The 17,903-nt window shown below is 39.3% G+C and overlaps 1 protein-coding gene across 1 annotated transcript in view; it reads left to right on the top strand.

Annotated features, from left to right (window-relative positions):
• The first annotated feature begins 5,430 nt into the window (after positions 1-5,430).
• frem2b (FRAS1 related extracellular matrix 2b) overlaps positions 5,431-17,903 on the top strand; it is a 106,457-nt gene continuing 93,984 nt past the window's right edge. The window contains exons 1-2 of the mRNA XM_022668801.2: positions 5,431-10,601; positions 13,597-13,686. Of these exons, the coding sequence (XP_022524522.2) occupies positions 5,579-10,601; positions 13,597-13,686 (5,113 nt within the window). The 5' untranslated portion in view covers positions 5,431-5,578. The remainder of the gene's footprint in view (positions 10,602-13,596; positions 13,687-17,903) is intronic.

Genomic DNA, 17,903 nt, shown 5'->3' with positions numbered 1-17,903 from the left:
AGCGAGTGATTAACTAAAATAGCACTAATGAGATCAGAGAGGACTCCGGCTCCACTGTCACCACACTGAGCTCCTGAGGAGAAAATAGACGCGATAAGCTCTGCTATTGTTGCAGCGGAGAAACAGAACGACAACTGCAGCACGAGACGAGTGCGAGGAGAGACAGCGGCATGCTGGGATATTTACAGTATTCACTGTACTGTAGTGTGGGTTAGTAATCTGTTATGTAGCAGGAATATAAATCTAGAGATAACTATGTTCTAATGTACACTGGCAGATTAATCCTTTTGCACTAGTTAGTAAAAGTAGAATATAACCAGACTGGAACATGTTCAGCAGTATCCAAGCACAACAGCTTCAACATCACTGTCTTTAAGACTAGAATGAATAAATCTGTCTTTTATATTTGACAATATTGGATTAACTTGTCCTTACATGTCCTTTCTTATCTTAAATTGATTTAACTGAACTGACTCTATATGATATGATATATATTTATGATTAAACAACACTTGATACAACGTTATTACAACATTATAACATTTTTGACAGAGGTGCAATGTGTTCCTGTGTCTCCAGCATTGAGCAGTATGTGGCAGGTCCTGTTTTGCTTGAGGCCCTTTAAAGGGAACGCACCTTTAGAGTTACAGGTGTTGAACAATGAAACTGAAACACCTGGTTTTAGAGCACAATAATTGATTGTGGTGACGGACAGTTCTGGTGGAAACAGGAGAGTTGAGGTGCACATTGAATTCTGCGTGATTTGATCAGCCGTGGTTTTATGTTTTTTGGATACAATCCGGGTTAGCACCCGAACATCCCTTTCAGACAGCTTCCTCTTACAGCGTCCACAGTTAATCCTGTTGGATGTGGTTGGTTCTTCTTGGTGGTATGCTGACATTACCCTGGATACCGTGGCTCTTGATGCATCACAAAGACTTGCTGTCTTGGTCACAGATGCTCCAGCAAGACGTGCACCAACAATTTGTCCTCTTTTGACTCAAAGGCATATTGCTATAGATAATATGCTAAGGAGAAAAACAAGAAAACAGCGATGCTTTGAATAGTTATCTGAATGAGAATGGAAATTACAGACTCATACAGGGTTTGAGACACTTTTTAATCTTGAGGGAACATCTGCAGTTCCTTTTTAAACATCTGCTTACTTTGGAAATGAACCCTTACACCAAAGGTAAAATCTCATCATCAGCTGAAGGACGGTCCTGACTGTGATCATTACCTGCCCTCTGCTCGTCAGGACATGCAGGTGATTTCCCTCAGTATCGTTTTTACTCTCTCATCAAACTCCAGCCTCCAGGGTGTGGAATCATGTCTCACCATAATCTGCAGGGGAATCTCGCCACGGACAAAAGATTATTACTTACCCATGGTTAACCCCTTAACGCCTGTTGTTGCAAATATGCGACTAACCGTTTGATTCAATCAACCTGCCAAGATAGCGCCTGCATTCCCCCAATGCCTGTTAGTGCATATTCGCCACGGACCTAGGAACCTTTGACAATTTACAATTCAAATGAATCTAGAATTCAAATTAATGAAATGTGTCCTGTAATATTTGTGTATATTGTGTTGGTGACAGTAATTGGTGTTATTTATTATTGAATGCCTGCTGTTGGGTGCATAAATAAAACATTGATTTTTCACTGTTATATTACTCTGTTATTGTTATCTTAGTATGGACCATTATGTCTGCTGTAGCAAATTTGCAACATACCAAATTTACCCCAAATAGACCATATTGCCTGTTGTTGCAAATTTGCAACATACCAAAATTTCTATTTATTTTTGTGCAAAAGTGAAATTAATAATCTCAACAATATTTACTATCTACTTAAAGGTAAAACACACATGAAACATTTTTTCATATACAGCTACATTAATTCAGGCGTTAAGGGGTTAAGAATAACAGGTCAGGAACAAATGAGGAAAGTCCGATGTTGGGCTGAATTCAGCGCCCTGCCAGAAAAAGCACCCCCTCTCGAGAGCGCACACGTACGTCTTCTTGGCCTTAACTTTTTTTTAGAAAACGAAAATACCCAAGGTACTCCTAAGAAATAATGACAAGAGGGGGTGCTTTTCCTGGCTGGGGCGTTGAATTTGGCACAACACTGGCTTGTTAGATGAACCAAAAATCTCATCCCTCTTAACCTTGTTTTTTTTTGCACATAACACTAATTAAGACCTAATTAGAAACTTAAAAGTGTTCAAGTTATTTTTTTTAAATTAAAATTACATTAAAAGTTAATTACTAATATTACCGTGTTTGTCCTTAACTTACTTCCATATTTCTCTCTTTTCACTGATCCTGTTGATGTATTAGTGTTTTATTTTCAGTGTCTAGCAAAACAAATATGCCATTACTACTGCTGAGTTCAGAAGGTAGATTATTTTTATATATTTTAAATGAAATTGAAATATGGATTAAATCTCATAACTAACTCTCACTGTCTTACACTTCCCTCCTTCCCTCCACAGTGTTTTCTCTCTCTATTTCTTTCTCTCTCTCTCTCTCTCTCTCTCTCTCTCTCTCTCTCTCTCTCTCTCTCTCTCTCTCTCTCACCAAGCAAAATAAAAACAGCTCTTAGAATCATAATCCTTTGCAATATTAATGTAATAAATAAATAATAGAGAGTAAATATTTGTTTTTAAATCAATCATTTAAAAATTACATATAAAAACAGATGCATGCTTTCTGGTGGATTATATGTGCACTGCATGCTCTAGAATATCACATACAGATTTCTAAGTTTAAAAATGTTTAAGTAAATCTATCTGTATGCAGGTACATGTAGATTATTTCTTGCTGGTGCTCTCTGGTGAGTTGAATCCCATACCATGCTTCTCGACATCAGCAGCCGGAGTCAGAGAGAGTACAGTAGGTCATGCTGTTTCTCTCTGGGTGGTACAGTAGGTGGCGCTCTCTCTCCTCATCTTTCCCAGTGTGATGCTGGACGCTACAGAATCATTAAAGGCTTTAATTAAAGGCTTGTGTTTTTATCTTTGTACTTTGCTCTGATCTCACCTGCAGGTAAAGAGACAAGAGAGGTGTTATTAAAGTGGATCAGGAGAAATAATTAGTAATAAGTAAATAGAAAAATCTAAACTTTTTTATTTGCTTTTCACAGATTACATCCTTACATCCTGTTGTCTAAACCTTTTCCAGAGCTTAGAAGTCAAAAATTATTCTTAATAGACAAGAAGGAATTAAATAAAACAAACTGAAAGGTAATTACATCAACTATTACAATGTGTTTAGACAGGCAGACTGCTTTTCCTTACTGTCTGTAACTTCACTTAAAATCTGATGATTCTTTTTGGTAAAATACTATCTGCACAAATTAAAATTTGGTAAATTTGGTAAATTTTAAACTTTTGTATGTATTTTTTGCCGAATTCAATTTAACAACAAAAATCTGTGTCCACTATAAAGAACATGAAGGAATTAAATATGTTGGTTGATGAATGATGAATGTTTTGTAAGTGTAATTGTTTCTGTTTAGCTTTTTGAAGCTTTTTGGTTGCATGTTTTAATTTTATCTTAAATGCCCTTGTTTTTATTAGGTTGTTTTTTGGAAATTAATATGTTAAAAAATAACTGTTTGCAGATTTAATGCAGTTTTATAGCATACTAAAATTTCAACACCTGCACCCTTTTCTCATGTCCCCTAGAAATACCCCCATACACACACACACACACACACACACACACACACTAAAAGCTGTGCATAGCTTATCACTCAATAAAACACATCACATGTGCAGAGTACAGTACGGACCCTCAGACATTTGACCTACATAACTGGAATACCTCAGTTAGGACTTTTCTAACTGGTTAAAATCTGGAGATTTACTGGTGAAAAAGACACTCGGTAAAGAATGCGTAAAGAGTTAGACTTCAGCGACAACTGAACAAACTTTACGCATTTTCTTAAACAGACGCAGCATTTTACAGTAAATTTGGGAGATTAAAATAACTCAAACCTTTTCCACAGTCTATATTAAACATCATTAAAAATCAGCTTACATTCCACACACACACACATAGTCGTTTATATTAACAGATTAGCTGATTTGTATTGGATGTGTACTAACTGTTTAACTAATACTCACTCATAAACGGGTGTAACAGTAGCAGTGTAAACTAATTTCATAAATACTGAATTAGTATATTTTTATTAGAAGAAAGGCTTATAAACTTATATATCCAGGCTTTAATTGTTTCCACCGTGCGCTTTCTCTCCATACCAGCAGAGGGCGCTGAAACAACGAGTAATGCACCTCTACCGCCACAACGATGATATTATTATTTTTATTATTTTATTCTGTTATTACAGTATTTATTACAAAATACACTATAATTATTATTTGATTATTTTTGAGTATTTAAATATCTATCAACTTTTTTTAAATGTAGGAAGTAAACACACATTATTGTTAATAAAAAAAATCTCTATTGATTTTGAGAAAGTAGACATGCATTTTATCCTGTTGTTAGAAATACTTTATTTAGGGAATGTAAAATCACGCAAAATAAAAAATAAAATCAATTAATTAAAAAAAGGTTAATTAAACTTGAGAAGTATAAATATAAAAAATAAAATATATTTAAACATGAAAATATATATTTTTACAGTATATAAATAAACAACTCCTAATACGTTCTAAAAATATATATTGAAAAGTTTAAAATAAATCAGTTTAAATTATAAAACAAATATACATAAACAAATAATATTTTTTAACATAAAAATAAAAATATATAATTTAACCAAGCCCTAAATAATGTTTGCATGAACTGTGCTTAAAAGATTTACAATTAAACATAAAAACATGTATCGGCTATTTTTAACATATAAAAACGTTATTATCATTCAGTCTTTGATAAATATAAACATAAACATAAACATAAACAAACAATATTTTTTTAAAACATGTAGATAAATAATTCTTATTTGAATAAGGACTGAATAAATGCATACATTTTTTTGTATCGAAACAATGCTTAAAATGAATAAATACAATTATGCTGAGTAAAAATAACGAAATTCAAAATATAATTATTTATTTAAAAAAATCCTACATGTAATATTAAATTAAAAGTAATCATAAAACGGTGTTTTAAATAGTTAATAATCAGATTAATATAGTTTTTTAGAGTTTTTAATATTTTTTTTGTTTTCTGTACCCCTCCTCTCTCTCTCTCTCTCTCTCTCTCATTCCTCCCATCTCACTTTCTCCCTGTATTCCCCGCCCTGTTCTCCGTCAGCCCCGCCCCCTCCGCGACTGACAGCTCCGCTGCTCCAATCCCAAGTTACAGAGCGCATTCCGGCGTCAGCGCTCCTCCAATGGGAGTGAGGGTGGGCGTGGCCGCCCGCGGCCCGCCCCGCTCCTGTAGGTATGGAGTTGTTGCGGGAGCGGAGCTGCGGGGTAAGAGGATGGTGCAGCTCCTGAGCTCCGAGGCGAGGGGCAGCTTCTCCCAGCAGCGCGCCGCTTCTCCCCGCTCCTGACTCCGGATACACAGCGCGCGCGGACCCCCCGCCCGCCGCTCTCCTCCAGCATGGCCGCGCGCCCCGGCGGCTCGCTCCCCAGCCGCTTCATCTCGTGCGTGTGCGTGCTCGTGGCTGCGCAGACGCTGCTGAGCGGAGAGTGCGCCGCGCAGGTGTTTGACAGCTCGGGACTGAGCTACGGGCTGAGATCGGAGCTGTCTGAAGATGCCATCCTGGTGGCCAACAATGGAATACGGGTTCCGTTTGGCAGGTCAGTTTTTGTGGATCCTATAAACGACTTGGTGATCCAGGTCCAGCCTGGAGATAAGTGCACTCTGACAGTTCTGGATAGTGACCCTTTGTCACAGAGACCTGGACAGCTGTCCCCCAAAAAGTTCCCGTGTGAATTTGGTCCGAACGATGTGAAGTACCTGCACTATGGATCCAGGAGTCCCTCCAGAGACAGAGTCAGGCTGCAACTTCGCTATGACACCCAGGGTCACACTGTGATCATCCCCTTCATGATGGAGGTGGAGGTGATCTTCACTCAGCTGGAGATCCTGACTAAGAACATGCCCCTCACTGTGGAGAAGCTGCTCGGGATCAGTAATCCCATTGATAAGAAGATTCTCGAGTTCACGTACGACAGGAATCTGCACCAATGCGAAGTGACGTCCCTCGCAAGCGTCAGCACGCTGCCCAGGTATGGAACTTTGGTAGACGAGGGTAAACTTGGTAAAATGATTGACTGTGATGAATTTGTCAGGCTGAATGTTCGTTATCAGCACACTTTCGCGCATCGCTCTCCAAACCGAGATTACATTCCCATGTATGTAGAACTTCAAGACAAGGAAAGTAATGTGATAAAGCAGGAGTTCTTCCAAATCATGGTTCGCATCAAAGAGGGCGAGGAAAACACTGCTCCTAAACCGAGCTTTGTTGCGATGATGATGATGGAAGTTGATCAGTTTGTGATGACCGCGATAACCCCCGACATGCTTGCGGCCGAGGACGTTGAATCGTCACCTAATGACTTAATCTTTAATATTACCTCTCCTCTGTCATTCGAGGAGGGATATATTGTGAGCACAGATGACAGGAATTTGCCCATCACATCCTTTTATCAGGGAGATCTGAAGGATCTTAAAATAGCCTACAAGCCGCCGTCTGTGGACTCGGATGCTGAGAGAATTTTCCAAATTGAGTTTGTGGTTGTAGACACGGAGGGAGCCGTCTCAGATCCCTTTGCTTTCATGATTGTGGTGAAGCCTATGAACACTTTAGCTCCTGTTGTGACCCGTAACACTGGACAGCTGCTGTATGAGGGCCAGTCTAGAACTCTGTCCAGTTTGCAGAACCTGCGGATTAGCGACGAAGACAATTTAGACGATGTGAAAGTCACGGTGATAGATGGGCTGAAACATGGTGAGCTGACTGTTTTGGGATCCAGAAGGAAATTTTTCACGCCCGCAGATCTCGATCTGGGATCTGTCATCTACCAGCATGACGGCAGCGACACGTACAGTGACAATATAATTTTCCGCATGACAGACGGCAAACATGAAGTAGAGTTCCTGTTCCCCATAACTGTGGTGCCTACTGATGATGAGCCACCAATTATCAATGCTAATACAGGCTTGGTGCTGTTTAAAAATCACATGATGCCAATTTCTCAGTTAATGCTCAGCGCAGCTGACATCGACTCTGAGGACTCAACTATTAGATTTATTATGGAGCCTCCTTTCTCAGTCGTTGGGGAGGTGCTGCTCCGCCAGTCTGATGCTCCAGAGGACCCGTCTACGTGGAGGTTTAATGCTGAAGATGAAATGTATGAGAAGGCGGTGACAGAGTGGCTCCAGCAAGACATTACCGACGGCAGGTTGTTTTATAGGCACATCGGGCCTCACAACACTGAAGCCATTACAGACCAGTTTGTCTTTCGAGTTCAGGATGACAATGATCCACCAAATCAGTCAGGGAGGAACTCTTTTATCATCAGAATTCTCCCTATCGATGATATCCCTCCTGAGCTTTACCCCGGCACCACGTTGCAGCTGACTGTGCATGAATACCAGCTCACGTTCTTTCGTAAGAAGTTCCTACGCTACACCGACTTAGACTCTGAAGACAGGGATTTAAAGTATACCATCACTCAGCCACCCACAGACACGGATGAGAACAGCCCAGGTATTTTAGGAACCATTGTTCTGACTGAGAGTACAAATACGGAGGTCACGGAGTTCACCCAAGCGCAGATAAACCACCATAAGATAGCATATAAGCCTCCAGATCTGGAGCTGGGGATAACTCCACACATAGTGCAGTTCCACTACACAGTGGAGGACACAGCAGGCAACAGTGCCGACGGAGTGTTCACCATTTTCCTGCAGCCTGTCGACAACAAGCCCCCACAAATCACCAACACTGGCTTTACTGTGCTGGAACGGGGAACGCATGTCATCACACGCTCAGAGCTACATACCACAGACCCAGACACCGACAGCTCCAGGATATCCTTCACCCTTACCCAGCCTCCTCAGCACGGCCAGGTCCTGTACACATTCACAATCCTCACCAAAGGAGATTCATTCAATTTGGATGATATCTTCAGTGGCAAGATCTCCTACGTTCATAACGGAGACGAGTCAACTAATGACTTCTTTCAAATTGATGTGAGTGATGGAATCCACATAGTCACTATTACCATTAGGATCACTGTAAAGCCCGTTGACGACGAGGCTCCAACCATAAGCCTTCCAGAGGGCACTATCGGTTCGTACATTGATGTTCTGGAGAACGGTGCCACAGAGATCACCACCAACATCATTCAGGGCCGAGATGAGGACACAGATGACCTCAGGCTGACCTTTATCGTAGAGGACCCCCCAGTGTTTGGAGAAATTCTAGTGAATGGAGCTCCGTCCAATAGATTCACTCAGGCGGACATCATCAGCGGCTTAGTGGTGTACGCTCACACAAGTGGAGAGATTGGCCTCAGCACAAAAGAGGACTTCTTCAATCTGACCCTGACGGATATGTCTGATGAGTGGACTGTGGGAGGCAATAAAATCAAGGGCGTTCGAGTGCAGGTTACTATTTTGCCGATAGACAGCCAAGCCCCTGAAGTGTCTGTAGGACCCCAATTCACAGTGGTTGAAGGTGAGAAAAATGTCATACAGATATTGCACATAAGCGCTGACGATATTGACACTCCCAACGATGACCTTTTGTGTACGATCATCGTGCAGCCCACTTCAGGCTACGTAGAGAATATCTCTCCAGCTCCAGGATCAGAGAAGTCCAGGTCAGGAACTGCTATTAGCGCTTTCACCATTAAAGACATCAAACAAAACCATATTTATTATGTACAAAGCATTCACAAGGGAGTGGAGCCGGTTGAGGATAGGTTCACCTTCAGATGCTCGGATGGGATAAATTTCTCTGAGAGACACTTTTTCCCCATTATGATAATTCCATCTAATGATGAAAAGCCAGAGATCCACATGAGAGAGTTTGTGGTGATGGAAGGCATGAACGTTGTTATCGACACTCCTATTTTAAATGCTGTCGATGCGGATTTTCCCACAGATGAGCTGACCTTCATTATCACTAAACCCCCGAAACACGGCTTTATTCTGAATCAGTTAACCTCCGGTACTGTTCCGGTTACTAATTTTACTCTGGACCAAATTAGAGAGGCGTCTAGCATTGTTTATGAGCATGACGACTCAGAAACCACAGAAGACAGTTTTGTTGTCCTTCTCACTGATGGTAAATTCTCTGTGGAAAAAACTGTCATTATCATGGTCATCCCGGTGGATGATGAAACGCCAAGAATGGCAATTAACGATGGCCTTGAAATAGAGATAGGAGAAGCCAAAGACATCAACAACAAAGTTTTGAAAGCAACAGACTTGGATTCGGAAGATAGTACGCTAATCTACATTATTCGTTACGGTCCAAATCAAGGAATTTTACAAAAGAGAACGCCTTTTGGAACGCTTGAGAATATAACCGTTGGAATGAACTTCACACAAAGTGAAATTGACCAGAGTTTGATCATATATATTCACAGTGGACAGGAGGGAATACGGGATCTCATCAAATTCGATGTCACCGATGGCATCAATTCGCTAATCGACAGATACTTTTATGTAACAGTAGGTGGAATTGACATGGTGTTTCCTGACGTCGTTAGCAAAGGTGTTTCTCTAAAAGAAGGAGGAAGAGTGACTCTAACTACAGACCTGCTCAGCACCAGTGATCTTAATAGTCCAGATGAGCACTTGGTCTTCACCATCACTCGTGCTCCCATGAGAGGCCACCTGGAGTGCACCGACACTCCCGGAATGCCCATCACCTCCTTCACTCAGCTCCAGTTAGCTGGCAGCAAAGTTTACTACATCCACACTGCTGACGACGAGGTCAAGATGGACAGCTTTGAGTTTGAGGTGACCGACGGGTACAACCCCGTGTTCCGCACCTTCCGCATTTCCATTTCGGACGTGGACAACAAAAAGCCAGTGGTCACGATTCATGGCCTGGGAGTTAACGAGGGCAAGACTAGGCTAATCACTCCCTTTGAGCTGACCGTGGAGGACCGTGACACTAGTGACCGACTCCTGAAGTTCACCATCACCCAGGTTCCAGTTCACGGTAAACTTCTCTTTAACAACACCAGACCTGTTACAACCTTCACCAAGCAGGACCTGAATGAGAACATGATCAGCTACAAACACGACGGAACCGAGTCGGCCTCCGACAGCTTCTCCTTCACGGTCACTGATGGAACTCATACGGACTTCTACGTCTTCCCCGACACGGTTTTCGAGACCCGCAAACCGCAGATGATGAAGATCACAGTCCTTTCCGTGGATAACGGAGTTCCACAGATCGTGGTCAACAAGGGTGGAACGATGCTGAGGATGCTGACCACCGGTCACCTGGGATTTGTGATCACCAGTAAAGCCCTAAAGGCTGAGGACAGGGACAGTCCACATGGAATGGTCACCTTCAGAGTAACAGTGGGAGCAGAGCATGGCTACCTGATCGACCTGGGCAAGGGGAACGCCACCATCACCACGTTTACACAGGGTGAGAATCAGTTCTGTTCTTATTTTCTAATGTATTTGTGAAGTTTTTGGGAAATTTTGCAATGATACAGCAGCACAGAGGACTGAAAGGACTGAGAAACAGTTCATGACATATATATAAACATATATATATATATATATATATGTATATGGTTATATTGGGATTATGGTAGGTTGTGACCAGTATTCTTGCACAAAGACACAAGAACAGTGAATAAATAGCAAATAAATAGTAGATAATAAGGTGAGAAAATATTGCACAAATAGTGATTCAGAGATCACACAGTACACATAGTTAATTGAATATTGCACACAATTAAGCATTACAGATATACTGAATAAGTACTTTTGCATGTAGTAACAAAAACTAAAGCAAGGTCTGAAGAAATGTTTCATATTTATATTAATAAGTTTTGTTAGTTTTCACTCTGCAGTTAATCTAACATGTAAAAGAACTTAACATTGATTGACATGGAAACATGTTGTCAATAATGTGAGTTGCCATTCCAGGTGGGTGTTGTGCCAAATTCTGCCTCCCTGCCAAAATCAGACTCCAGTAAAATACAGAGTAAATGATTTGTTTTTATTTCTGTTTATAAATAAGAATTTAATCTACAGTTACAGTAGATACAGAATCACCAGCATTGTAATCAGTTCTACTCATACTGCTGCATGACGCATGCATGGAAGTGGTCAGATTTCAGCATAACACTGGTTCTTTTTCTTCTTCTATTGTTTATTAGTTGGCTATAGACTGCCTTAACTTTCTGTAATTGATTATTAATTGATATTAATTTACATTGTAGATGTTCTACTTCATTTGCTTTTATTTTCTAGATGTAAACTGAAGGCTGTGGCCTAAAGGTTTAATTCCCCTCTTTCTATGTTTTCTGAATCCTTCACATTTTAAATTATTGTATGATTGTTAAAAAATAGTCTATTTTGTTTATTTCTGCACAGAATCACGTCTGAAATCAAAATATCACATTATAAACTTTCACATTTTTGCAGAGAAGATTTTTTCAGGGCTTTCCGTCAGTCAGACAGGCGGCACAAACAAAACTATGTGGAGTGAAGATGATCAACCCTGTGCCATTTCTGGCATTTTTCAGAACCTCCTTCTTCTCAGGATGCTTTTTAATATTTCAGGGACATCTCAGCCGGGTGGGATCCAACAGTAAATAAAGTTGCCGCTCCCTGGTGGGCACTCGAAAATGATGGGTTTACATTTTTATGAGCTCGCCTCTTTTGAAGGGAACTGTTTTGACATCAAATATTGAAGATAGCCTCGGCTGTAAACTTAACACTTAAAGAAATGCCCGGCTTACAAAGTGTGCGCTCCAGAAACTCCACCTCAGACAGTGGAGGGACAGATAAACCAATGGAGATTTGCCAGCAGGAGTCCTGCTGTGCTTTATGGACCCTGTCATTTAGCAGGGAATTGATGTGCTGAGCTCCTAGTGACTCATTTCTCCCAAATTATATGTGTCAGACATCATGCAGAACTGATGCTGCGGCATGTTTGAACTTAGATATCATAAAAATGAAATACATCACTGGTTTTTACAACATTTTGCTTTTTCAAAGTAGGAGTGCATTCCTTAAAACTAATTTCTTGATGTGCATAAGAAAAAAATGCTATATTGGTTTAAAAAAACCTTAACAAAGAATAATGATGTTTTTAAAAAAAGAAAATAGTGCATAAATAGTATATACAGTAAATGTTGTAAATATGTTGTGCAGTTTTTAAGATTTTAACGCAGTTCCACCTCCAGATTATTGGGTCTGATTGGGTAAATCAGCTTGTTGATCAGATGTGTGGTTTTCGTGTAACAATATATATATATATATAAACGATTTTTTTGGCGTTACACAACAATGTAATTCAGTTACACCCAGCTATCAACATGCTGTACAAGGTGCACCCACTTGGAAACGCCTGAACAGCCACCTAAGATATCATAGAAACTCCCTAGCAACCACAAGGCAACACAAGTGTAACAGTTACTTAAAAAAAAGTCTTGCAGTGACCTTGCAATAACATAGCAACCACCTAGGATACCATAGCATGCTCTTAGCAACCACATAACAACTTGGAACACTTGGAAACCACCTGTAGTCATGCCTTTGCACAACTAGCACCTAACAACAGCTCCCAAGAAAGAACTTAGTTACACCACAGCAACCAAATGTGGTACCATATCAACCAGTAGAATATTTTTATCTGCACCAATAGCTTGTGCTTCCTTCAGGAATTGCTCTTTTATTACTGTATCAGTTGTTATTATAAGTAAATAAATATAATACATTTCTGAATAAAGAGCTCGGAAAATAATTTAAGAAACTACTTAAAAAAGATGAGTTTCTTTGATTTTATCATATTAAAAAACCTCTGGAAGATGCTCTAGATTGTTTTTTTTTTTTGCACCAGGAGTAAAGCAGCATAAAGTTATCCAAAAGCAGTGTGTAAGACTGGTGGAGGAGAACATGATGCCAAGATGCATGAAAAAAACTGTGATTAAAAACCAACCAGGATTATTCCACCAAATATTGATTATTTCTGAACTCTTAAAACTTTATGAATATGAACTTGTTTTCTTTGCATTATTTGAGGTCTGAAAGTTCTGCATCTTGTTGTTATTTCAGTCATTTCTCATTTTCTGTAAATAAATGCTCTAAATGAGAATATTTTTATTTGTAATTTGGGAGAAATGTTGTCTGTAGTTTATAGAATAAAACAACAATGTTCATTTTACTCAAATATAAACCTATAAATAGCAAAATCAGAGAAACTGATTCAGGAACTGTGCACTGCATTAATAATCAACCTAAAAAACCTCTGACAGAGAGTCTGAAGTGGGAGACACTGACAAGAATCCATAAAAACTCAAGGATAAGTTTTTTTTTACGGTGCAGGAAACCCCTAACTGTCTGTTAGACGTTTCTCTGGCAGTTAAACTGATGTGTTTCATGTATTTTTACCTTTTTTCTCACAGCTGACATCGACGACATGCACATATGCTACATCCTGCGAGACGGAGACAACGCCACCAGTGACACCTTCTTCTTCTCCATTGAAGACAATGGTACGTTATTTTTTTTCTCTCTGGTATTTATAGATCTTGTTCTCCTTTACTCTCTCTCTCTCTTTCCCTCTCTCTCTCTCTCTCTCTCTCTCTCTCTCTCTCTATTTCTCTCGCGCTCGCCCGGGCGCTCTCACTGCATAACTGCACGCTCTGATCATAAGTGTTGATCTGAGTTTCTTTAAAACAAAGAGGAATATTAATGGACTGAGCACTCAGGTTCCTCATCAGTGTAGATGTGCCTGACAGCCTTGCAGATGAGTGTGTGTGTGTGTGTGTGTGTGTGTGTGTCTGAAATAATGTTGCACAATACAGTGTATCATTTCAGTATCACCATCGTAGTGTGCACAATTCACAATACTCAGGATGTGCAAAATCATATAAATCAAATTTAATGAAAAATCTTATGCATTTTGTGGCTTAATATAAAAAGAAAAAAACTGCACAGCAGGTCTGTTTATCACCACTGATTTCAATAATCAATTGAATTTTTTCAAATAGATTTTTTAAAAAGAAGTATGGTTGTACTTGTACAAAAACTTATTTAGAATGTTAATGTTTACAGTAGTAAATAGTAAACTAAATAATGCATGTAAAAAGCAATTATGAAAATTGTTTTGCAGCTTTGCTTTTGTTCAAAGTAAGCTAATTTAGATATAGATACTTTAGATATAGATTTAGATATAGATATAGATACTTTAGATATAGATTTAGATATAGATATAGATACTTTTGGATACTGGAAGTGTAATTTTGAAAAATGGCATTTTAAATATTAAAAATAGGGTTGCAATTTTCGATTGTTTTGGTAGGTGACTAATCTGGCGAAATTTTTTCTATTGGTTGATTTGTTGATTTTTCATTGGTTTTATTAGATCGTTTTCTCTTTTTCTCTCTCTCTCTTTCTCTCTCTCTGTATCCCTCTCTCTCTCTCTCTCTCTGTATCTCTCTCTCTCTCTCTCTCTCTCTCTCTGTATCTCTCTCTCTTTCTCTCTCTCTCTCTCTGTATCTCTCTCTCTCTCCCTATTTCTTGTCCAGTCTCTGTCTTAGCAAAACATAATAACAAATTAAATAATTTAGGTTTAATAGCTTAATCAAATAATTTTTTGTTTTTGTTTTTGTGTGCAACTCCCCCACTGTGTGTCTGTCCCCAGCACTTTGTGTAGTGTGCTGCAGTTACAAAAGATTAGTCGATATTGAAATTTTACATTAAACATTGTCGATTATGACGTATAATTGTTGCAGCTCTAATCACAGTATAAATCTCAGAACACAATATCTCAATATCATTTTTCTACAGTATCGTGCAGCTCTAGTGTGAAAGAACAGATTGGGGTGAGGATTGTTGATAGAGACCCTCACACACACACACACACACACACACACACACACACACACACACAGAGCGCGTGTTGATATTCTTTCAGGCGTGTCCGGTTTGATTTGATTGAGGCGGCTGAAACTTGGCGTCTCTGAGCTGCTGGTTTGTTTTTAATCATCCTGCAGCTGCAGTTATTTAGCAGCTCCATGAATTAAATGAATGTTCAATTACTGATCTGTCTCGTCCAGTTTCTCACCTTTCTCCTCACTAATCTCACACAGCGCTCTCACACTGCACTTATTACTGGAGAGCCCATCAGCTGCTGGAAACAGTGTTTTCTTACACGCCAGCATCTCTTTCTGACAGCCAATCAGAACTCAGTTAATATAGGAGGACAATGAGTCCAATAACCTGAGCTTTCCTGACTTCAACAAAAATCTAATCCAATCAGATCAGATCAAATTTAAGCATGTTTGACACATATCAGGATCATGCAGGGCACAGCTAGTGGGGAATTGTTTAAAAAAAAATAGTCTGTGCACAAGAAGCAATAAGGATAAAGCTAACGACAAAAAAAATACTGACTGACAAATAATAAAAAATAAAATAAGAAAAACATATTTTTACTTTTGTAAAAGCAAAAATAGTGTTGTGCTACTTTTGTTCAATTATTATTTTGTATTATGTCAGTTTTATATTTTAATATTCTAATATATTCATATATTTTGTTGGACATTTGGAGTCTGGATAAGAAAAATAAGAGAGAGCACTTAAAAATGATAAGTTTTTTTTATTTTACCAAACTGAACTGCTTGAATTTTTGCACCAGCATAAAGTTATCCAAAAGCAGTGTGTAAGACTGGTGGAGGAGAGAACACGATGCCAAGATGCATGATTAAAAAACTGTGATTAAAAAACAACCAGGGTTATTCCATCAAATATTGATTTCTGAACTCTTAAAACTTTATGAATATGAACTTGTTTTCTTTGTATTATTTGAGGTCTGAAAGCTCTGCATCTTTTTTGTTATTTCAGCCATTTCTCATTTTCTGTAAATAAATGCTCTAAATGAGAATATTTTTATTTGTAATTTGGGAGAAATGTTGTCTGTAGTTTATAGAATAAAACAACAATGTTCATTTTACTCAAACATAAACCTATAAATAGCAAAATCAGAGAAACTGATTCTGAAACTGAAGTGCTCTCTTCATTTTTTTTCCAGAGCTGTATGTATATATATATTACTATGTTAATGTATTATGTTTAATATGTTTCTGTGTAGTAAATGTGTTGTTAATTAGATTTACTGTATTTAAGCTGAGAGTCGGCAGGCTGGGACAGAGAGACGGGTGTTTGGTGAGGTTTGGCAGCAGATCTGTGGCACAGTGAACTTGGCGCATGCAGGAGGAGATTTAGCCCAGAGTTTTCATTCATTCCTTTGTTCTGAGAGCGTCAGGAGCTCCTATCTGACTGGGAGATGTAACTCTGTGAGGTCTTCTTCTGGAGTGTGTGTGTGTGTGTGTAAGTGTGTGTGTGGTGGGGTAGAATGGTCTTTTTTTTAAAGCTCAGAATAATTCAGCTTTGGCCTTCAAGCCTGAACACGCTGTGAGCTCAGGTTCATAATCAGCAGTGTGTGTGTGTGTGTGTGTGTGTGTGTGTGTGCTCTATGTGAAGGTGTGTGAGATCAGTACACAGCTGGGTGGTCACAGGATTACAGCTTTCCTCAGAACATCTCGCTCTCAAACCCTGCACTACTTTTCATCCCTTTTTCCTTAAGGGTACCACATTAGCCGCCTAGCAACACCTTAGCAATCGCCTTGGATACTAAAGCAACCACTTAACAGCACCGTTGCAACCACCAAGGGTACCACAGCAACCACTAAGCAACACCATAGCAACCACTTATGGTAGCACAGCAACCAAGTAACAACACCATAGCAACCACAAAGCAACCAGTTAGCAACACCGTGGCTAGACCAATACACAGTTTATTTCAGTATCAGTTGATTTTAGTGATAGTTCGTTTTTTTTTTATCAGTTTATTTTAGTATTAGTTATTTTTTATATCAGTTGATTTTATTCTTAGTTGATTTTAGTATCAGTTGATTTTAGTATTAGTTCATTTTTATCAGTTGATTTTTTTATCAGTTGATTTTACTTTTTATTTTATGAATAGTGCAGAATAATTTATACAAATCTAACAAATCAACGTAATAGAAGAGAAACATGGCGACACCCTTGTTCCTTACTAGTGTTGCCTAAAATGTGCTATATAATCCAGTGTGCCTTATGTATGAAAATACACCAGAAAATAGATGTTCATTGATAGTGCGCCATATAATGTGTAAAATATATCTTACATCTCTTACACTGGATGTGCGAAGTGAATAGTGTGCAACCGTGAGCCGTGAAGGATACATCAGCTGCGTCCCTCAAATCACTCCTATCGTCGACTGTAGACCGTCGGCTCACCTTCAGATGATCTGCAGAGACAGATAAATACAGCCCACATTCTGCAGGATGCAGCCTACACTTTAAACGCAGCTATTGATTATAGTGGAAATATTCGCACTTATACAAAAACGCTTGTGCAAGACTCTGTACACCACCAGTCCATCTTCACGCTGGAGATCTTCACACACATTCACACATCCCTAATCACACTCGCTGTGGAGGAACTGCAAACTCCAAAGCAGATTACACACACAGCGTACACACATCACATCACATCACATCACATCACATCACATCACTCCCTTCAGCATCACTTTTATCACCACTTATTCTCTTTTAGCATCGCTGCCCACAGGTACACATCTGCTGTGGTGCAAAACCAGCTCACACTCCCAGTAACACCAGACTGGGCTGGAGTTTAATTCAGATGAGTTTGGCTGCTTTA

The sequence above is a fragment of the Astyanax mexicanus genome, chromosome 18 (genome assembly GCF_023375975.1).
Source record: "Astyanax mexicanus isolate ESR-SI-001 chromosome 18, AstMex3_surface, whole genome shotgun sequence".
In the NCBI taxonomy this organism is placed as follows: Eukaryota; Metazoa; Chordata; class Actinopteri; order Characiformes; family Acestrorhamphidae; genus Astyanax; species Astyanax mexicanus.
Note: the sequence above shows the minus strand (reverse complement) of the source record. Positions and strands in the feature narration are given on the sequence as shown.